The following is a 24,369-nucleotide window of genomic DNA, read 5'->3' as shown; positions in this document are numbered from 1 at the left end:
ATTGTGAAGGGATGCAGCACAGGAGAACAAGGCCACTAAATCCCCTTTCATACAACCAGACTGCTCGGGGTTATCTGAGCATATTAAACTGCCACTGCAAAGAAGTGGGTGTTGGTCTTTGACCCAGGCTAAATCTGCAGCTTTCTCTATTCAGAGTCAGAGTGGTGCCCCCCTTCCTCCCTCCCTCTCTTTTCACACGCAAATGTGGGTTCCCTGTGTCTGTGACACAATGGCCAAGCTGTTTTCAATTCAGTTCTCCCCTTTTCTGATGACAATTAGCAAAGGAGGCATTCTCCATAGTCACAAATCACAGCTTGGGGACAAGGACAAATCTTTCGCCTTTCGTCCTGAACTTCATAGATTTCAAAGTTTTTTTTCTTCTCTATTTTTGCTTCTGATTGTTTTTTGTGTGCTTGTGAAAAGTGCTGATCTGGCTAAAGTATTCGCTCTTTAGAGCTGGGTTAGCACAAGAGACAAAACTATTAGACACAAACATTTTGGCTATGTGTGCTGCTTTTCCACAGTGGCCTGCAAAGTAAGTGTAAAAGAGTCCAAGCTACATTTTTATTCGGTTTTGTTTTATTTTAAATATACATACAATTACTATTTCATATTGACTTCATGTTAAAAAAATGGACTCGTATGGCTCCATTGGTCCAAACCCCAATCTTTAACAATCAATTGATTCATTGATTCCAATGCCTGGTTCTCTCTCTCTCTCTCTCTCTCTCTCTCTCTCTCTCTCTCTCTCTCTCTCTCTCTCTCTCTCTCTCTCTCTCTCTCTCTCTCTCTCTCTCTCTCTCTCTCTCTCTCTCTCTCTCTCTCTCTCTCTCTCTCTCTCTCTCTCTCTCTCTCTCTCTCTCCTGACTGAGCTTAAAGACATTGCCAGGCATTGCAATAAATAACCAATTGAGTAATTCAAGGTTGAATAAGAAACAGCAGCAGACTACTCCCAATTAAATATCTGAGTTGTTTATTTCTGGTTTGGTAAATTACTGTGTGCGTTTCGGGGGTGCAATGTTGTCCACTGGCACAGCTTTGAAGACCACTGGGATGTGCTGAGGGCCCCCCTTTTCCGAGTCTGATTTCATTGCACTAAGGCTGTTTCCATTAACATCTAAAATGAGCAATGACATTGATTTCCTTGCTCCAAATGGTCCCTCATAAAATACATGACAGATTTAAAGCATCAATGCTACTGCAGCAAATCACACTTGCGAAATAATAACACAGAAAGCTGCGTTAGAAAGATATTGCCAGCAGGTCAGAGAATCTGAGGTGTGGGTTGTAATGGAACGGACCATTACTGGCTACAGCAGAGTCTATATAGGTTTTATTATAGCGTTTTATTTTTAGAAAAAGCTTGGCGCTGAGACTTCAGTTTAAACTCACGCAGCAGTTTATGTTTCTCCTTCAAGCATTTTTCAATGCATCTAATGCCAGTTGATTTGCCTGTAAAAATTCCAGAAACACTGAACACTGTTTTTGGAGTCCTCTTTTTTGCACAACAACGTTTAAATAATTCTCTGGAATCTGTGAAAATCTTTCCGAGTTCAGACACTCTGTTTTCAATTTGTACGCCTGGGATGATTTGTGGACTATTGACGAATGGGGGTACTGTTGCCATCTTTCAATGTTAATTCTCCATTTATCACTCACATGTGTTGGTTTTCGCCAGCTGAAATGCAACCTGTCTAAACCAAGGCATACAATTTAGTTCACAACATTGTAGGCTTCAGAACTCATTTGAACAGTTTACAAATGTACATATGCCTGGATGGTAAACATCCCTAGGGCGACTATAATTCATCATATGTCTGTCCTTCTGTATGTCAGACGTACCTTACAATTGAAACTTGATACAGCTGTTCATAAGTACCAGTTATTTATTTCTGCAGTTTGCAATTTTTTTCCCTGCTTTATATTTCTGGCCAGCAGAGGGCAGAAAATGATAGCTTTAAACACAACAGCAGCTGTCATCCAGAAGACTGGTCAATCACTGCTTAGAGGTTTGTGTATGAAGTGCATACAAGGTAGGGTAGCCTAAATGTGTAAGAACAAGCTTGTAACCCTTTCTGGGCTGAACGCTTTTAGTAAGCTTTGAACCTTCATACAAAAGGTCTGTTGTCCCATGTAGTTTACAAATAGAATTTATTAACTTTTGTTCATATGTGCTTCCTATAAAATATTAGCAGTATAAAGAAAACAGAGGGGTTTCTGTTTTATTCCTGCACAGAGTTAATGTGTTGTAAATACACTATATGCATGGGAGGTAAAACTTCAGAATGACTGTGCCCTGGTAATTGTTTATACGCATAGCACGACACAGAAGGGTAAACAGTGGTAAACACACATTCATGTCTGAATTATAGTGTGCAAATCTCAGATGGACCTGGACGGGCACATAATTAACCTGGGGAGTGTCAGGCTGCACTTTTCCTGCCTTGTCATGTCAGACGCTTCTGCCATCTCGGGCCATTACGTGTCTGTACAAGTCATTAAAAACATGTTTTGTGTGTTCCCACATCTGCTCAGGTCATTAAATGTGACCTCCAGGGAAGTGTAGGTCAATTCATGTCTAGCCTTGTTCCAGTGACAGGTGAAATTGTTTAGTGCAGACCGGAGGAAGGACAGGTTATTTAAAACGGTGTGCAGTAGTTACGTTCTGTCAGAATCAGGAAAAAGGGAAGTCATGGGCCATCCCATAACAACACTCGTTTTGGTTCAACTTGACTGAGAATACTGATTTGGAATCTCCTGCATTTGAAAGCACTGGGAGTTTCAGTGTTGGGAGTGGGTGGTCTGATTGAGCAAAACATACTGGGGATGCAGAGACTTGCCGGTACAAAACAGCAAAACAAAACAAAAAAGAAGAAAAAAAAGCCTTTGGAAACAAGAAAGCCAACTAATTCACCCCTTTGAATACTTAAAGCAAGTAAACTAGGCTTTGAGTCTCTCTGGAAAACCTAGACTGTTTTAAACAGAGAGACAGATCCCATCTATATTCTTGTACTGTTTATATGATGACCTTTATGGTGTAATTTATTGATGTGGATAAAGATGTCCAATATATTTAATTAAAAAAATGTTCTTGCTTGGGAGAAATAAATACATTTAATACATGCAGTTACAATATTTTAAGTACATGCCAAATTTACAAAGCTTCTGCATCTGTGCAATGTTAGCACCGTTTAACGTTTGAAAGCGATAAATAAACCACTAACTTGGACCTATTATGTTTTGAGTCTATTTAACCTGACAGAAGGTTCCCACTAAACATTTTAATTTTAATTTTTTCATTGTGTCATTTTAGGTCTTTTTTCCAAAGTTGGGGTTATGAACATAAACACAGACAACCAGAATGCAGCCATGTTTGGTATTTCCTTGGACTGATTATGTACACAAACATTATGTTTTGAGGCAGTATGACAGATGTAGCCAAATTCACAACACAACTGGAGGGATAAGAGTCCTTGCATACAGCAAAGGGTTGGATTCAAACCAAAAACTCAGTGGTGGTTAGGACACGTGCTATTTCCTTGTGCTATTAGCACAGCTTCCAGACACAGAGGGACACTTCCCAAACATGCCTCTGCATTATCAAACTCATGTCGACATTCTATAAGCCCGTAATTAAAAACACCTATACTGTGGAGCCCTTTGGCATTGGCACCCCTTGGTTTCAAATACTAAATCAATCATTTAGCTGTCGAATTGTGCTGCTACTAGATAATTAAATACTTAAATAGCTTTCAACTACAATACAGAGTTTTTGTTTCTAGTTTTTTTTTTGTCAAATACAAATAAACAATAATACAGTAAATACAAAAAGTCTTCATCGTTACTGATTTTTATTACATGAGAGTAATAATGCAGATATTGGACTTGGTTTTCACCAAGATAAAATTAGATAATAGTCATGGGGACCAACCAAGACATCGTTTCTCTGTAATAATGAGCCTTTGGCGTTTTTCCTCCATGTAATGTGTATTTGCTATTGGCTCTGTGTTGAAGTGTAATGCTGGCTCCAAGGATCAGCCTATTTGCGGCCTCCCTGGCGGCTCAGCATGGCTGCTGTCTGGATTGGGCTGGGTGGGGCACTTCGCCGTTCAGTGTTTCTTTATTAAAATTTGGTATGACCTCCAGTTTCTAGAAGCCATAGCATGTTCAAGTCTGGGGGATATCTTTTGTCACTCTTTGGCCTCCTCTTCTCCCCTTCAATCCTGCTTTCACCAAACCGTTCAGCTTGATCCAGCATTCTGGGCTATTGACCAAGAACGTGATGCATCAAACACAGTGTTAATCAAAACAATATTTGTTGCTACTCAAGGGAGAATAACATTGAAATGAATACAAGGTGCCAATACCTGTGGGTCGCAACTATCACAGCACCACTAGCTTTGCTGTCTCTAGAAAAAAATCACTGAGCAGGTAAATAATGAGAGTTAAATGTTTTTATTGAATCTAGTTTTTTAGGTCTGTAGCATCAACAGTTTGTTTTTCCTTTTTAGAATATAAAAGTTGTGCCCTGTGCTGGTGCAAAAGCTTTTAATTCTGGCCTATAATCAAGATGTGCTCCCTACAAACAATACAAATTAACTTTAGTGTGAGTTACAGAAACAGTTTGTTTTTTTGTCACTTTTCATTATAATGCTGCGCGTAATTTTCCATACTTTTGGAAAACAGGATGTTGGTCAATACTATGTGCAAGGTTATATAACTGTTTAGTGTGTGGGATGGTCAGGCTTTTTTGGAGGGGGTGAGAGGGGGGCTTAGGCAACTTTTACAGGAGACATTATAAGCAGTGGAATCTGGAATTAATTTTGAGAAGGAGAAGAACGCATTTGGAAGGAATGTTTGGCTTTTTAAGTAGCATACATTCACCTTTGGCCCGGAGCCCAGGTCTTCTGAATCTTACTAAGAATATTTCCTGGATATGCCAGAACTGCTAACACCCCAGGCATCGTGTGAGGGCTGGCTAGGCTTTTAAAGGTATTGCTGCCCATTATGTAAGATTCAGGGCTTGTGATCCACCTGGTTATGTGGGTATTATTATTATTTGTTTATTTAGCAGACGCCTTTATCCAAGGCGACTTACAGAGACTAGGGTGTGTGAACTATGCATCAGCTGCAGAGTCACTTACAATTATGTCTCCCCCAAAAGACAGAGCACAAGGAGGTTAAGTAACTTGCTCAGGGTCACACAATGAGTCAGTGGCTGAGGTGGGATTTGAACCGGGGACCTCCTGGTTACAAGCCGTTTTCTTTAACCACTGGACCACACAGCCTCCTGGTATGTGGGTGTTTATATATTTGACGTCTAATGGAGAAAGTTCTGGCAGACCAGCTTAAAGAACCCGCTCGGCTAGCAATGCAGTTTATTTACTGCCAGCTGGGTCTCCCTCCCACTCCCCCCTTACAGACACACACACACAGAGAATGTCAGCGATGGACACACATCTACAGAGAGTTGTTCTTCCCTGGCTAGCATAGTTTCAGGGTTGGTGTTCTGTGGTCTGCCTTCCCATAGCACAAAATAAATCTTGGGTTTTAATATTATAAAATGTGGGGCAAGACAATGCATGAGGGCTGAGCCAACATCATTGTGAGATGCATCCACCTGCATGTAGATAGCTTCAGGAACATCGCAATGCCAGAAACTTGAGTTAAAGTTCTACTGTCTATTATTAGATAAACAGAGATGAACTATTAAGAGTCTTGAAATACAAAGGGTTCCATTTGAATGATCTATTCCACAAAAGTATTTTTATTGCCCACTGTTTAGATTCCTTGAAAATACACAAAGTGTTTTATGTAGATACTGAGCATAATGTAAGTGCTTGTGGCATGGTTGTGGTAATTACGATGGCATGAGCTTGCAGGGGTGTCTCGGATGGTGCTTGTCAAAGCTTTTAAAACAGCACATCAAGGCATAGGAAATGGGCTCTTTGTAAATGTGTACCTGCTGAAACAGTTACTCCAATCCAGTGCACAGTATCCAGTAACAATTATTCTCCCTCAAGAGCCCAACTGGGATTCTTCATCTCATTAACAGCAAGCAGAAGCGTACCAAGGGGGGTGCGAGCAGTGCGGCCACATGGGGCGCTAACCTGAGGGGGGTGCCAATTGGCTGACGAACAATACGTGGTTTTTTTTGTTCGTTTTTTTGTTTTTTTATTGATATTTTTTGTGCAAAAACAATTCAACACAAAAACAACATGACGGGAGACCTTGAAAAACGCTTGAAAGAAGACAAAACCATCGACGATGAGGTCCAGAAAGCTATAACAGTGATGAAAAAGAAGTGGCAAAACATTCTCAAGGTAATGGTTCTGTGCAAAGAATAACCTTGCTCTGAGAGGTACCACTGATGTCATTGGTGAGCCTAACTTTGGAATATTCTTAAGCACAGTAGAGCTAATCAGCCACTATCATCCTCAACTTGCAGAACCTATTGAAGACATCAAAGCAAACAAAATGTCAACAACTTACTTGTCTCCTAGAATTCAAAACGAAGTTATAGTGATTATTGGAGGCCAAGTGAAGCAAGAAATCATCTCTAGGATAAAAGAAGCAAAATATTACTCTATTTTGTTTGATTGTACTTCTGATGTGTCCCACAAGGAACAAATGAGCAAAATCATTAGGTATGTTCGGATAGAGGATGGCCAGTGCAAGTTTCATTGATTTTATTGAAAGTCACGAAAAAACAGGCCAGGGACTTGCCATGGAGATCACAGAAAAACGGAAAGACGATGGCTTACAAATAGAAGATTGCAGAGGACAAGGTTACAATAACTGTGCCAATATGGCAGGCAAGTACAATGGAGTGCAAGCACGTATTAGCCTACTGAATGATTTGGCAAGGTTTGTACCATGCGCAGCCCACGCTCTCAATCTGGTTGGAGTACATGCAGTTGAAGCGTCCACAATCATGGTTACGTTCTTTGGTATACTCCAAAGAATCTTCACATATTTCTCAGGCTCAACAACGAGATGGGAGAAAGTTATGGTAGTGTTGAAAGCCACGCTGAAATGGCACTGTGGAACTCCTTGGTCCTCCAAGAAGCAGGCAGTGACTCCACTTCATCAGCAAATTGAAGACTTTCATCACGCTTTGGAAGAGATTTCCAATGACCCAAGTCTGAATGCTGAAACAGTGTCAGGTGCTCAGAACCTTCTCAAACAAATTGATTTTGAATTCCTCTGCCTGCTTGATCTGTGGTGTAAGATACTTACATTGACTGATCGAGTGAACTGCAGTCTGCAAATGAAAAACCTCTCCATTGACGGAGCTGCAAAAATGCTGAAAGGACTGGTGGCATCCATCACAGATTTGCGTGATAGGGTAGTAAAAGAAAACAGCTTTGAATCTTGGCATCGAACCAGGCTTCCCTGAGAAGAGGAAGAGAAAGGTGAAGCGTATGGCTTCAGAAATGGCTGAAGATAAAGGTCACCTGCTGACACCTGAAGATGCTTTCGAAGGGAATGCAACGTTGTGTTTGACAGCATTCTCTCCCAAATGCAGTGGCGTTCTGAGAAAATGGCAGAGTTGTCATCTGACTTTGAATTTCTTAGTGGCAATTCTCTGTCACCTATATCTGTGGAACATCTCTAGAAATGTACAGCTGATCTTGCATTGAAATAGCCGAACGATTTTCATTCCGAAATGATTTTCATTTGGGTTGCTAGGTGGCGGAGCGGGCTAATTCACCAGCTTCTCATACCTTTCACCTTTGTTTAAATCCGGCTCAGGTCACACGTTTGGTGGGTTTAATATTACAAAAACACCACATTGTTCAGGTGAGAGTTGGGGCACCTACCTGCACCATGCCAGTACCATTGTCCTTCATTTACTATGAGCACTAAATCCACAACATTAAATGATAATAATGAAAAAGTACATAAAGCGGCCTGGCTGGCTGCTACTCTGCATAGCACCAATGTGTTTTTGCCAGGTGTGCATTACAGTTCTGAGGGCAGGGAATATCAGTCTGTACTACACAATCTTATAAATAATCAGCAGTTTGCATATGTTTTTTTGAAACATTTTTAATGAAACATTTTCCCTAAGGCCAACCAAATATTGTCTTTACCTGCAGAGACTTGAACAGGTTGACCACAACATAAAACTGATTTAACACTCAACTTCAGTGCTGGGTTAAAAGAGGTAAATAACAGCAACAAACAAGAGTTTTGCAGTTTTTAAGTTATCACGGAGCATGGTATCAATAATGCGGAGAACTCTATCAATTGAATAAAATAAAATAACAGGTTTTTAAACTAATGCGTGGGTCATTTTGAGCCACCCCAGCAGTAAATGGTTAGTTATCATACCTCTCCTGTTAGTCTGCAGTAACAGTGCTTTATAAACTTGTGCATCTGTATCTGTACAGCCTGACATGGTTCTGTAGTCATCCTGTCACTGTTTCTTTGACTAAACTGACTTGAAAAGCCAAACTTTTAGAGACCGGAAAAGAACAATAAACATTCTCTGTGCTTCACAAGTTCACAAACATTAGATTAGCATCGGCATTCTGTCAGCGTGCTTTAGTTCTTTATTATAAATAATATGATGAATCCATTTCATATGTTTCATATCAGTGTATTAATTAGTGTGTGCATGTTTATAGTGTAAAGTTCGGTGACACCACCCCTAGGTTAACCAGTGATCATGGTGGGTCAAGACTAGCACCTCGTTCCAATTAGAAACTTCTGCTTCATAATGATGCCCTCCCTTGGAAATTGCAGTTGTTTAAAGAAGCAATGAACCAGAGTCTAGTGTCACGTGTACTGGGGATAAACAGAAGAGATTCCTCAGAGACAGTAGGCTAAACAGAACACTTTCACATGAAGCACAGTGGGATAAATAGAATACATTCCACAGTAAACAGAACATTCACATAGGTTACAGTAGGGTAAACAGAGAACTTTCACATAGATCAAGGTGGGTAAACAGAATACCAGCCCTATTCTCAAGAGTTTCACTCATTAGTAAGGCTACGATTTTGTCACAGAGGTCACGGACAAATCATGAAAATCGTGAAGTTTGAAAATGACGTAAAAACACATTTGGTTATGTACTGCCGTTATTTCCTTTCAAATGCAGTATGTCATGTTTCGCTACGCTCCGGTGTGAAAGCTGCATCGTACAGTATTCTAAAAACAAACAAACAAACAAATAAATGTCACGGTGGTGTAAAAGGACCTTTAACTAAGTTTTGTACTCTAAAGTAACATTTAAACTTGTCAGCAGTCAAAAGCAATAGTCTTTATATTATTGGTTTTGGTGTACTATTTAAAAGCACTTGTGTATGTTGATGTAGCTAAAGCTATTGGGTGACCTTTCTGTGACCTTTCTGTGAATTCTTGGGTTTTTTTCCGCAACTTGCCTGTGAAATGTACTAAACATCACTGTGCCAAAATCGTAGCCTTACTCATTAGTTATTTAAAGACTGTTCTTTAAAGTCTGATTTGATAAAGTAATTGTATTCATAAACTAGACTCTTGCTGGATTTTTTAACAACAGACTAGAAAAGTTTCATTATTATAACACTGTATTTCATTTATAAAAAACGCTCGCTGTTAATGTTCTGGGTCTATTTGACCAGGCAGAGATTTCCGCTCTGCAATTCACAATAATACATTTTTCATCATAACTTTTTTTCAACTTCTCCTAACTTGGTGTAGTGAACATATAGAACATCAAAATTGTGTTTTCCCATTAAAAAAAAAACAAAACAGAAATATATTGTCAAATATATTTAAATATATATTGAATTATATGGCATGCATATATGCATATATTTTACGCATATATCAAAAAATATATTTAAAATATATTTCAGATCTACATTGCAAAATATATACTTCAGTCTCAATTAACTGAATATTTTCGAATCAAGGTGAAGTGCATTAACCCACTACACCTTCAAGCATAGTTAAACATGATGTGCTTGTATTGAAATATTTAACATGATTTCATTATGGAAGTCAGTTTTTTCAGACCAAGGTAGGACATACAGTATTTAAGGGGAAATGTGCTGGAAATTCTGCATGTGAATATGGTATTTAATTAACCCTATTTATTTAGTTTTGTTGGCGTTCTTATCTGTAGATGTTTCACCTGATATAATCCAATTTCTACCCCACAAATATAATTTTGGTCATGATTTCTTATTAACTGTTAATAACTGGCTTTGTAACTTATTAACAAAAGTCATGCCTTTTTGTTACTGGTTAGTTAATATATAATAATAAATAAAAGCTAGTTATTAAATGTCAAAAACGGAAGTTATTAAAGCGATGGATCACTTCAGTAAAGGATCCCTGTTGTAAAATCATAGTGATTTCATTTAGAATGATTATACACAGTGCAATTCAAATGTAAAGATTGTTGTTGTTCTATTTATATTTTATTAATTATATAGTGATTCATTATATTGTGTCTTATATTCTTAAATTGTTCATCGAACTCACAATGTGCTAACGTGTGTTATATGTAGTAAACAGAAAAGTCCACGTCTACATGGCAATGTACTGTATCAGTGTGTATGTGCTCTGTAGTTGAAAGCTAACCTGCTATTGGTTTCCATGGCTCAGTTCAATTAAACTTAAAACTAGACCTACTCTGAACACACCACTTTGTTAGCAACATTAAATACTGGATTATTTTGCCGTGCCTCTGGTTTCTGCTGTGTTCCCTGAGTCACTGTGGGCTCATGTCTTCTAAGGAGCTCTACATTCCTTGCTAATGCAATATTATTCCCTCTTTGTGTTTTCCCCGATGTGATCGCATAGGGGATCAGTCACCTTTTTTACAAACTAAGTTGCTAGGTTTTATACTGCTAATGGCGACCATCTCCTCTGTTACGAAGATATTCCAATGGAAACCACTGAACCATGAATGGTAAGCATTGAATAGTAAGCTATAGTAATGGTCTGTATATTTTCAATGGGAAGAAAGTGCTAAGTGCTACTTCTAATGGTATATAATTAAAACAAGAAATACCATTCATGTACTACCATTAAAACCATACAAGCAAGTTGCAGACCACTTTTTTTATCGTTCCATTATAAATAGTAAACATAATACTTTTTGTAAGGGTATCATACAAGTGTAGACATTTCCAGCATTGAATACATTTTTCTTATGCCACGATTGAGAAATTCTCCCTTAAAAAAAAAACAAACATTGCATTATTCTCTATATTGCCACATGGCATAACTAAAAAAACATAACTGCTTTTAAGTGTTTCATCATAACATTCCAGTTTGTTTTACTGCTAGGCTGTGAGACACTGTCCGATTGTGAAATGCCTTGATTTTAACAGTTGATGAATAAAACAACGTAACACACAAGGCTACTTTTAAATAATAACGTAAACACAATGCCGTCTCCTCGGCTCAGTCATGGGGGTATTCACAGTACATATTGATGATTCATTAGGTAATCTCTATATATTTCTTGTTTTATATACTAAATACTACATGAACGTAGTACAGCGTCTAACTTGAAAAGTTTCATGTTTATCAGTCGTAAAATACATTGCATGTATGTCTGTTGGTGTGAATTTTAGGGTTTTTTCCTCCACTGGTGTGAATTCTTTTCTAGTAAACTGAAGTGAAAGACATTAAGTCTCATTAGTCACAAGTCAGATGAATCAAATGGGGAGGTCCGCACTGGAGTGAAAAACTAAAAAAAACTCTGAAAATAATTAATCTCAAATATGCTCTGCATTAGAGAGAAAAGTTTAGGCTTGTAGTGACTTTATTATAAAATTACCCATATCAGATTAAAGAAGTGACCCCTTTTTAAAGGTTTGTTTGTTTGGCTTGGAGCGAAATAACCTCCAAAAGGCATTCCCAGACCTGCAGCAGCTCAGCTTGACAAGTATCTAAACATTCACACTCAGTCCCAGAATTCACTTAGACTTCACAGGGCTTGAGCTTGACGATTTTCAGCCCACAGATTTACAGTACATGACATTTATGAGTAAGTGCATTGTGGCATACAGTTACACTTTGAAACGCTGTAACACAGGAAGTCTAGGTGTGCTTCTTTAAGTTATAAAAAATGATGTGGAAAACAGTAATTATCTTTCATTAAAAAGTATGAATTTCAATGACATCGCCTTTTTCCTTCTGTGGTAAAACGGTAACAAAGCGGCCTTGTGCTGTCTAAGAACATGCCTTTAGTGTGTCAACCTGCAACTGACAGACAGTCTAACCGGTTGGACATTTTTCAAGTCTCAAATTTGTATTTTTTTTTCTCTCTTTCTAGAATGGTTTCTGCCCTGTCAGCCTAGAATGCTCCAGAATGTTTGGGAAAGGTAGGTGAACAGTATTTAACAAAATGACCCAGTGCGGGTATGTCCAGTAAATGACCTGTAATCCTTTATTTACTCCTGGTGTTTCCCAAACAATGTGAAATGTAGGCTTGATATTTGCACCTCATTTAAATAGTGTTGCTGAATCAATAATGTGATTCATTGTTATCAACAATCAATTTGCATGTGCCATAGAACTCACCAGCATTTGCATACAGGGTTCTAGGCAGCCTTACCAATAATTAATTACCAATAACCTTACTAACACAGTAGATGCATGGGATTATACTGGACACGCAGAAGGGTGCAGCCTCAGAGTCCCACAATAATGTACAGCATTATAGAAGAATATTATTCTTTAGCGCATATTTACTACATTATTACCCTTCTGTCCTCACTGGTTCATCATAAGCCAGACCTTTCTGACTTGCCAATTTGTTAACATTTATAGTGCAGTTACATAAACTCATTCCCTTCTGTTGAAGCCTTCTTGCCACTCTGTCACTCTGGGAACTAAACCGGCATGTTCCTGCAGCTGCAGAGCATAACTCAGAGAAGCAAAACCAAAAAGTAAGCAAATGCAAAAAGGGCATCTCCATTGTCCCAATGGTGTTTTGTTATACTGTTTTAAAAAAATGCTGAAAACAGCTACTGAGCTGATATGTTCAACACAGGATTATAAGGTAATAACATTCTTAAATACCTTTTTTTTTAAAAAAATATGCAAGGAGTTCTACGCTGCAGCACTTTGCATTGAGCCTTTCTGGCCATCAGTAACCATCTTTGCCCAGATATCACAGACTCTAAAAAGGTCCTGCGATCAAGAGGGTAAACCACAGACCCACTATGGAACAAATCTGTCATTTAGTCACTGTTTTCAGAAGAGCTCCCAAACCACAGTAGAAGCAGATGGAAACAGAGAGGTCTTTGTGAAAACGGCTGGTCCTTTAGGCCCATAGCAGTGACATCAAACCCCTCACAATGGGGCGCTTTTAAGCTCACCCAAAAAAAAGTTACTTCTGTTGGCAAAGCTATGTAACTCTCACGTTCTGTTCCCAGATTTGGCACTGGGTTAAGTTACTGGACCAGCAAACTGCATAACCGGTGTGGCGCTAACTCACTCCTGAGATTCAATGACAGAACCACCAGGAAAGGGAAGTCCGACCTTGCCCGTCCTCTATTTGAGGTTTCTTTTTAACACTTCAGAGAACACAGTTGGTTCATTCTTGTCCTCCAGGGACTGCTGCATGCAAATCGAAATTCCACACAAGTGCGGGTCTCAACTTCCCAAACCAACAAAGCCAAATGCTGCTTTTGTCCAAAACTAAATCTGTATAATGAAGGAAAACGTATATGAGCGCTTAGATGTGGAAAGTGGGGGATAATTCCAATAAAGATAAGCAGAAAAGGCAGTCAGTGGATAATAATGTGACTATATTGGCAGGGAGACAGACAAGGAGGGTTGATTAATTGACAACCAGACAGACAAATTGCTTGCTTTATAGCATTTGTAAAAGTCACGAATGGAAACCTCCTTGTGATTTGAAAGACTTCAGTAATGAGAGCTTACCCCGATCTAAATCCAATTGAGGAACTGTGGGCTGAACGCTATGGTCGCAACAATACATTCTTGAAATGTATTGTTGTTTACGACTGTAAGTCGCCCTGGTTAAGGGCGTCTGCTAATAAATAAATAAATAAATAAATAAATAAATAAATAAATAATAATAATAATAATAATAATAATAATAATAATAATAATAATAATAATAATAATAATGCTCTATCCACTTCACTGACCCAGTTGTAGGCCATACTCCTGGAGAAATGTGCCACAATCTGGCACAAAACCGTCTGCCATCGTGTCTATGACATGCAGTCTGGATAAAGAGGCCAGTGTATGTTTACATACTGTAGATAGAGATGGAGAGGTTTCTACATCGACACTTTTAATCTAGAATTGAGGAAGAACCAGTTGACTTTGACAGCTAAAAATAAAATAATGAATTTAACATTTTTTAAATTACTGAGGTATTTTTCTAGTTTCTAGGAAGGCCTGTCGTTTTGTACAGTGCTGTATCAGGTAACAATTTAACAGACACGCACACCATCACAGTAGTAGATCACATTCAGGATAAACCCATAAAAATGTACTAAGTGTTACGATTTTGTTAAATTGAAATCCAGTTTGGCAAAACCTGTGCTATAAAGTGGGTTGTGGGGCAAATAACAAAACTTGGGATGCACCAAATCCAGGATTCTGATTTGGCCCGAATACCTACTTTTTGAGCAGGGTTCGGATTAGGACGAATACTTAGGATTCGGTGAACCGAATCCGAATCCCAATATCCGCCCAGATGCACATCCATTTTAATATATCCCTCCAAAGTGTGGTTCTTCTTTAAATAAAAGACACGAATCCGGTATTGAACGGAACTTTTGTGTTTAATAACAAGAACACGTTTGATGAACTCTGTCGCAGCACTCAACTCCCTATTACTGGTGGTGCACGCACTATCACGCCATGCAGCTGCTGATTGCAAACATACCCCCGTATGCAACAGCACATTCACATCACACTTTTCACGGAGTAAAGTTATGCAGTAAACCTGTAATATATAGTAACTGTTGTAGATTTTTGTGCTTTGTTGCCTTGTCTGAGAAAAAAAAACAAAAAAAACCCCAATATGCTTTAGTAAATAAAATTGTACGTTACTGTAATGTGCCAATATAAATTGAACCATTTGAGAACTGCTGTGTTTTATTAAAATCATTTTAAAACTATTTCGTAGCCTATTTGATATGTGTTACACACACGGTGCATTTAAAACAATGTGGGTTTTATTTCGCAGGGAGATTCAGGTCACTCATCATGGTAATTTTACCCTCATAGCTCTCAGATAGGGTTGTCAACAGGCTCCAAATCCCACCTCAGCTACTGACTCATTGTGTGACCCTGAGCAAGTCACTTAACCTCCTTATGTTCCGTCTTTCGGGTGAGACGTAATTGTAAGTGACTCTGCAGCTGATGCATAGTTCACACACCCTAGTCTCTGTAAGTTGCCTTGGATAAAGGCATCTGCTAAATAAACAAATAATACTAATATAACTTTGCACTCACCTGCACGCTTTCATTTAACCTTGTGACAGCAGGTAAAGTTTCTATTTGTTTAATATTTCTTGCATCACACAATCCCGCCCAGTCAGAGACTCAGAAAGCCAATCAGCTGCTGTATAGGTCTGATTGATGGAAACGATCCTCGCAGGCATGTGTGTGCTTTTGGTAACAATTAAGTAAAACCAATTCAATTAATTTAGCGACAGTTCGCACAATTCACACTCACTTTACTGAATCCATTGCAGTTTCGAGAGGTGAGTTACAAAACCTGACTTTCCTTAAAGTGTCCCGAGATTCTGGAGCCTGTTGGCAACCCTACCCTCAGATCAGGTGACACAGGTTGAAACATCATTAAAGAAAATAGTGGGTTATGTCAAAGATGCAGCTCTCCTTTCTTGTAAAGGTAAAGTAAACAGTTCTGTATTTTGACATTTCTATCGTGGGGGGAGGGGGCTAGCGGTAAATTGTGTAAGTTTCAAACTGAAATCTTATTCAGGAATATATTTCCATTCAGTAATAAAAATACTATGAACTAAAAGGCTCAAAACAATAGATTGTGCACATCCCTTGTTAGTAGCTGCCAGTCTGTTTTTCAGTCAACAGTTTCCTTCAGTTTTTCTTGACAGTTTTTGTAGATTCGGTATTCAGTTGAATCTTTTGAGATGGATTCAGTATTCGACCGAATCTCAAAAACTTGGATTCGGTGCATCCCTAGACAAAACTGTGGCAGTGTTGCCAATTTTTTTTTTTTTTTTAAATAATAATGTGTGAGAAAGTGTGATGGATTTCTGCAATCTGTTCCAGCAATGGCACTCACTTAAATGAGAGTGACCGAGTTAAGGAGGTTGCTGACTTTATTCTACATTATACAGTATAAATACATTACGCAAACATAAATCAATCCTGTGCTTGTTAACACAATGAAGTTAGGGTTCTGTATAAATTCCCAGTAAACAACAGTGAGACAACTGCTGCCTATATATAATAATAGTGTACTGTGCACCTGAACTGTGCTTCTTTGTTGTTTCATTATTGAGTGTATTCTAAACCCAACCTAAAAAATTTAAAGATTGCTTTTAAAAGTCTAAAATGTCAATTCATTAAAGTATTGTGCCAGGTGGTTTGTACTGATGTGCAGCCAGGCTTTATGCCAGCACCAGAATAGCCAAAAGAAAGTAGTCAACCAAATACTTGGTATTAGATTTCATGACGCAATGCAAGACCTGCAGGCAGACAATTGCAGGGATAGAAAATGCACCACAAAGATCTGCAGGTGTAAAAGCCTGTAAGGTTTGTTTTCTTCTCAAAATAATCAATCATTCTTCTTCAGATAAAGTCAATCAAAAAGAGTTTATTCAGGCATCAAAATACAAACAGGAGCAAAGTAAATCAAATGTGATACAACAGTGATCACACACACAGGCCTCAGCTGATGGTGTTCTGAGCTGCCCTGGTACAGAGATGGTGTTCTGAGCTGCCCTGGTACAGAGATGGTATTCTGAGCTGGCATCAGTGTAAATGTTAGTTTCTGAGCTGAGCTTTCGTGGCATTAGAGGTGTTCATTTTTTTTCTGAGCCACGCGACACAGAGATGATAGTTTCTGAGCAAAGAAATTACTTCGTAGAGCACAGATATATAGCTAGCTTACATAATTTCCTTGACCAAATTTGGTCTTATTTCCCTACCGTGATACATGGTGTGAGACAAAGCACATTAATAGTTAACATCTGCGTTTCTTCTTCACTTCATCAATGTCAGCAGAAACCCAGATAACAAGAACTTAGACTGAAGAACAACTTCATATGATATAAGTTTTGCTAAATTCTCACAGGCAACAATGCTCTATACCCACGCATTACAAGGTCGAACAACAAGGCTGGTGTTTGCAAACTACTGATGTACACCAGCTATATACAGCTTTATTTTAGAAGCTCATTAACTCTAAATAAATCAGTACGAGGGCATGAATACATATTAGTTATTATGGATTATGCCACTCGCTACCCAGAGGTTATCTCTCTGAGGAATACAGCCTCAAAGTCCATTGCGAAAAGAAATCATACAGGTATTTTCATGGGTCGTGATCCCAAAAGAGATCCTTACAGATCAAGGAACCCCCTTCGTAAGTAAACTAATTAAATATGTGTGTGCTATGTTGAGAATTAAACCAATTTGTACATCTGTTTACCATCCTCAAACAGACGGTTTTGTTGAATGGTTTAATAAAACATTAAAAACGATGTTACAAAAAGTCATTAGTAAAGATGGTAAAGATTGAGATTTATTGCTCCCCTATCTAATGTTTGCTGTATGAGAAGTACCTCAGTCATCCACAGGTTTTTCCCCGTTTGAGTTGCTAGATGGAAGGCAAACGCGAGGCATCTTAGATATGACAAAGGAAACTTGGGAGGCAATCTGCGAGGAAAAATGTGGTCAACTACATCATACAACTACAGGAAAGAATCAAACAGGTAACCCCCATTGTACAAGTACATTTAAGAAAGGCCCACACTAGACAAGCAGCACAGTATAATAAAACTGCAATGAGACGTAGTTTTAACCCAGGGGATAGAGTTATGGTGTTGGTCCCCATAGCAGAGAGTAAATTGTTTGCCCATTGGTAAAGACCATATGAAGTGATAGAGGCAGTAGGGCTTGTGAATTATAAAATAAGAACACAATTACCATATCAACTTTCTGGAGCCCTGGGTAGACCGTGAAGCTTTGATAGTACAGCAGAGTCAACCGAGGAACCACTCCATGTATGTAGGTCTCGACTTAACTAAGGAACAGGGGGAGGATGTTGATAATTTGATTATTAATAATCAAGATGTGTTTTCCAGTGTGCCAGGAAGAACGACAGTCATACAACACAAAATAGTGACCCCACCTGGAGTAAAAGTGAAAGTTCGGCCATACACGATCCCAGAGGCAAAACGGGAAGACATGAACAAAGAAGTCGAAAATATGTTGAAGATAGACGTCATTGAGGAATCTTCAAGTCCCAGGAGAAGCCCTATTGTGATGGTGGCCAAGCCTAACGGGACTTGGAAATTCTGGAATGATTTTGGCAGCTAAATCTGGTGTCTAAATTTGATGCTTACCCGATGCCTCGGGTTGATGAACTAATTGAGAGGTTAGGCACAGCTAAATGTTTGACCATGTTAGATTTGACAAATGGTTATTGGCAAATTCCATTAAGTCCTGAGTCCAAAGACTCAGGACAGCATTTTCAACACCTAGTGGTTTGTATCAATATAAAGTTATGCCAATCAGTTTACATGGAAGTCCGGCTTCATTTCAGAGATTAATGGATAAAGTATTAAGACAGCATGCAGAGAATGCTTCTGCATACATTAATGACATAGTCATTTTTTCAGATGATTGGGTGGATAACTTAAGGAAAGTTGAAGCTGTCTTACAAAGTTTGAGGGAAGCGTCATTAACATCAAATCTAGAAAACTGTTTTGTAGGACTAACAGAGACCAAATATTTGGGATATGTGGTTGGGGTTGGCGTAGTAAAACCACATATAAATAAGATTGATGCAATAAAGAACTGACCGGTAGCTCCAAATAAGAAGCAAGTAAGGATTTTCTTAGGGTTAGCTAGTTATTATAGACGATTTGTTCCAGAGTTTTCATCAATTGCAGCCTCCCTGACAGATTTAATAAAGAGAGCTGCCTCAAATACAGTAAAGTGGAGTGTTGCGGCAGAAAAAGCATTTGGAAAAATGAAAGACATATTGTGCAGTGATCCAGTGTTAAGTGTGCCTGGTTTTTCCAAAGCTTTTATCGTGCAGACAGACGTGGGGGTAGGCGCAGTGTTCTCTTAAATGGTTAACGATGAGGAACACCCTATAATGTACCCAAGTTGAAAACTGCTACCGAGGAAGGTACAATATATGTACAGGGTAGTAGTCACATACTGGTAGTATTGTATTTTTAAATGGAAATGAACGTGTATGTAATGAGAAGGTGTCACATGACAGGAACAGCAGGAATTCTGGGACATCTAAACCAGTAACTGGTAGGGAAAGGGGAGGTGAAAAAAAAGAAGGAAAGGTAAACAAACAAACAAACAAACAAACAAACAAACAAACAAACAAACAAACATACATACAAACAAACAAACAAACTGTGTAGCCGTGACTGAAGGAGAAGCAAAGGACGAGTGTGAGCAACTGCGGACAGGAGACCGTTTTTGCTTTGTTTTCTTTTAACAAGTCATTTTCTAAAGATATCAAAGTAGCTGCTGTGCACTGCTGACTACATTACTGCATCAGATACCGAAAACAACACAGAGTATCCACACATATGGAGAGTGGCAGGACTCTAAAGGCTACAGAGCAAGACCATGAGTACACATAACCTGTTGGGAAATCATATGTGGGGATTAATACAGGGATTAAACAGCTGGCCAAAAGTACCGGCATCTGTGAAGAGAAGGTTGAGGGAGTGCTTTATTGTGTTCATACCTGCATCAGAGGAGACGAGTAGTAGAAGGCTGTAAACAGATAAAACAATGGCCAGGTTTCAGAAGAATACAGCTGGACAGAGAATCATTATAATTACCTGTGAATGTGGGATAAATACACCAGCAACAGTTATTTAAGAAGGAGACAACGTAGTGGACAGTACTTTTGGGATTGTTTTATTAACTGCTGTAAACGAAAGGAGTGCGATTCCAGGTTCCACCAGCAGAGGTCCTCGGAGGGTGGAATGAGAGAACTGGAAAACTTACCTGCAGTACCGACAATAATCTTCACGGTGCCAACGAGACAGTGAAGGACCTTTGGAAAAGAAGAGAATTAACAAGGAAAAACAACACCAGAGTACTAAAAGTAATTAGATGGACTTCCATCCCTCCTGACGTCTTCTCCGTAGAAGTTTTGAAAGTTATCCAGAGAAGATACATTGAGGTCAAGAGACCTAAAGAAGAAAAGTCCATCTGTTTAGTTTCTTTTTGTTTGTTTTCTTATTGTATGGCTTGGCCACACAATAATATTAGTTAGGGACGCAAGAAGTGAGTTAGTGCCCCGCAGAGCGGGTTAGACTTTTATTTTCTTTATGAATGTTTGTTTTGATTTATCCCTGTAAATAAACCTGCCCCTTGGTGTTCAATTTAAAAAATGGCATTCTGGTCTTTGATTTGCAAGAAAAACAGTCAGGGATCCAAATAATTAGAACTAACAGTTCACAATAACAAATACATTTCTTTGAAAAAAATCAGAACACAAGCTGTACGTATGTAATGTGATACATTCTAAAAGTGTTCAATCTTTTAGAAGTGTAAAATGACAGGCATGTTTACAACAGATATTCCCAGTGTCCTATTTTGAGGACAGTCAAGTTAGACATGCGTGTAATCAGACCAGTGAAACATCAGGCTGGGTATGAAGCTCAACACATAAAAATGTAGCTTTATCATGACTGTGGGTAGGAAAACACCAAGGAATGGATCATTTTAGGCTTTAGTTTCTTATGTTATGTGTCATAAAAGCATCTGAAGGGTTATATTTGTGGACTTAACTTTTGTGGTTAATAAAACTGGAGTAAGTTATCATAACAATATAGTTAAAGAGAAAATTCAAACAACAGGTAGATGCCAGCTAAAAGCACTCCAAAATATTACAAATTAGCCTTCATAAAAAGGACTGAACGACTGTATTACCCCAATTCTATAGTGTATAGCTGGGTTTAATCTAGCATCCATAATAAGGAAGAAAATGTATGACTGAGATTCAACAGTCTAGTCCACACTTCTTAAAAAATACATTGCTGATCCTATGCTATTTTTGTAGCTTAACACAATTTTAAGGAGGTAACACTTAAAGATTAGCACCAGTAAGCGCCAAGCAAGAATGTCTGCAAAGGTAAAGTGTCAGCCACCAGAGAGCTGTGGAATTTAAATGATTAAAAGATGTCAGCAGTGAGTTTCTGAAGCTGAAATTAAGAGCCCGGGAGAAAGGGTTTGCTAGTGCCTGGTATTACTGATTTAAAAAGGGACCTGTTCAAATGAAAAATAGGTTAGTCTTGCCCAGTGTTTTAAAAAAAGATTACAAATTTACATTATAAAATTTAAACTTATGATTGATTGGGAACATCGCTTTAACACTTTTTTCCCGCCTTTTTTCATAGACTCAGGCAGCTGCCCTATAAAGCTGAGGACCTGGCAAAGAAGCTGCTGCAATGTGTCCCGCGAGACCGGCTAGCTGCCGACGAGGCCCTTCACCATGAGTATTTCAACAGCCTGCCTCCTGCACTGCTCCAACTGCCTGACAGTATGTACTGTTCCCCTGCCTCCCTACCTGCCTGTCGCTCATCCTCCCCTCATTCTCAAATCCACCTACCATCCGTCCAATTAAATCACATTTGTCAAAGCAGCGGGGGCCTCACCGGCTGCCTGAGATAATGACAAGAAGTCGCTGTAGTTAGTGCTTCTCTGGGGGGATGATGAAAGCTGGAGCACTACAAGAAGAAAAAACTGCCAGAGTATCGGATGGTTCATTTATTTATTTATTTATTTAAGTATGTATGTATGTATTTATTTTGCTCTCTATTGTCTGTCTAGTACAATCGTGTGACTCATGCTCATTAGGTCTGTGGGACAGAGATGAAGGACAACAGGAATTGGAGTTGTGGGGTTTGAGTCTCCAAAGTACAAACATTACAGCAAAGGGACTGGGCAGAGGTGATAACTGTGGTACTCTGTCCAATTTTAAATAGGTCACAATTATATAGATTTATATTGTAACTTCTTTTTGCAGCCATATCTTGTTACTTCGCAAGCCTGAGTAGTTTATTTGCTTTCCCGCAAGTTACAAACCTGATTTGGCCTGGTGTTTGCAGGCAGCAATTAGGTGCACTTTCTCTTTCAGCACAGTCATCCACACTTTCCTCTTCTGATTCTGAAATGTCTGATTGAAATATACATCATATGCAATATGCAATATGCAAATTCTCTTACATTACCTCCTTTGCTGTGAATAATATAAGTCCCGTAGCCCATCTAAATTTTAGTGTAACGGAATCTGAGCCACAGCAACATACTTACAAGGGGCAGCGCACATGATCACATTGACTTGGGCCAACAAAACCGGACAGTTAGTTGATACCTCCTTTGATGTTTGATGTTTGATCTTTGAAAGAACCTGGATCGACCTGTCCTTCTCCTTCAAGAGTGTTTTAACTTGTCTAAAGGGCCCAAGAAATGATTACTTGGCAGCAAGACACATGAATGCACTGAACAAGTGATATTCACTATATATGGCATCACCTATTGTTAATGTGGATGACTGAAGCAATACTCACATCACTGCTGGTTCATTTTTATTAGCAGAGCGTCTAAGTTCCAGCCAGGTACTTGTTTTTGGAAATAATCTCTTTCTAGTTAATTATTTTGGGATATGACTTTCCATTCAATGACTAATTGTGTGACCCAAAGGTTCCCGTTTCTTTTTCCCCGCTTTCCTGAGCTCTTCACGGCCAGTAAAACATGGAACGGCTAGACTAGACAGAACAAGAGTGATATGAAACCCTGGGACCACAAAACAAGGTGCAGTTCAAAGGCTCCAGAATAACAAATGCAGCTGAGCTTTTGAAAGCTCCTGGAATTTTGATTCAGGATCTTCTGATAGTATATTTGACACACAGAGTGGTGGGTGAGCAAAATTCTTCAGCAGGCATGTGAACAGGCTGGCTGGTGGTGGTGACTTCAGACCCAGAAGAACACACAGTACTGAAGAGACATCCACAGCAGATTGGGGAAATGATAAATGTGCTGCTTGCGCGTTTATTGAATGAACAAAATCAAAAGGTTGAACAAAACGAAACACTTTTCACAACACAAAAACAAACAAAACAACAAAAAAACAAGTACCATGCTGCTTTAATTCAGCGTGTATAGCAATTGTAATTCTTCTTACTAAATTACCTCCCAACTCTCGTTCTCTCCTCACCGAACACACCTAACCCCGTGTGCATGAAACATTCATTATTTTATACAGCTGTGCCGAGACTTGATTGCTAATCAATCATTCACTTGAATCTCGGACAGTCTGCACGTGGACTAATTGTGCATTTCCTGTGCCCCATACAAATATCCATTTTAATCTGCATGTGAAGTGATTGTGCAATCCCCGTACAATTATACATTTTACATCATCTGTGCTACATAAACCACACTCTGTGCACCACTATAATAATACAACATAAAACACAAAACACAAAATACACACAGGAGCGGGGCACCCTGCCACAAGGCATCAATTGGTTATCTGGATAAAAATACCCCCAGAATTTGCAGTTCAGTGAAGAAGAAAAAAAAAATTGCTGTAATACACAGAACACAGGAGGCAGCAAAAGCTAAGTTGTGAGAGTGTATTCACTGTTTTTAAGTACACAAATAGATCATGGCTGATACACTGTTATTGTACTTTGCTAAATGATTCCTGAGTAGCGCTGTTTTATTTCTTTCAGCAGAGGGCGCTCTTGTGTCGCGGCTTAAATACCGACAATGAACACAGTCCGGGTTGCACTCACAGGTGCTGAAAATAATATTCCAAAAACAAAAGAGGAAAGCAAAAGAGAAAATAAACACTGATAATAAAACTACAAACAAAAAATCTGATACCAGCAGTGCCCACAGCCTCTGCTATTCCGCAAGGCGCGAGCATTAATGACAGTCTGGTCTCCCCTCACTAAACTGGAACAGGGTTTTACAAGGGTCCCCCTTGCAACCTATGGTTTGTACGTCCCAGCCACCGTTCCACTGTCAGTCTGGGTCTGTACAATGGTGCTGCCTCGCAGCTGTACTCCGCCTCTATCCGCCCTGGTATTGTTAGAAAACTGGCCATGCTTTCTTTCTCTGGTCTCTGGGTGTCTTTTCCTTTACTCCAGCTCTCCGAACCAGCCTCCAGTT

The 24,369-nt window shown here is 39.0% G+C and overlaps 1 protein-coding gene across 3 annotated transcripts in view; it reads left to right on the top strand.

The window, feature by feature from the left end:
* The window catches only part of LOC117426204 (cyclin-dependent kinase 15), a 60,443-nt gene that overhangs the window by 24,859 nt on the left and 11,215 nt on the right, over window positions 1–24,369 (top strand). For 2 of the 3 annotated variants that reach the window (XM_034043581.3, XM_059033554.1), the window contains 3 exons: window positions 12,284–12,332; window positions 17,808–17,918; window positions 18,291–21,575. In XM_034043581.3, the coding sequence (XP_033899472.3) occupies window positions 12,284–12,332; window positions 17,808–17,918; window positions 18,291–18,525 (395 nt within the window). In that variant the 3' untranslated portion in view covers window positions 18,526–21,575. The other variant, XM_034043582.3, reaches the window with a different exon arrangement.

The sequence above is a fragment of the Acipenser ruthenus genome, chromosome 11 (genome assembly GCF_902713425.1).
Source record: "Acipenser ruthenus chromosome 11, fAciRut3.2 maternal haplotype, whole genome shotgun sequence".
NCBI classification, from domain to species: Eukaryota; Metazoa; Chordata; class Actinopteri; order Acipenseriformes; family Acipenseridae; genus Acipenser; species Acipenser ruthenus.
The sequence above is the reverse complement of the archived record's forward strand: the minus strand, read 5'-3'. Positions and strand labels throughout refer to the sequence as shown.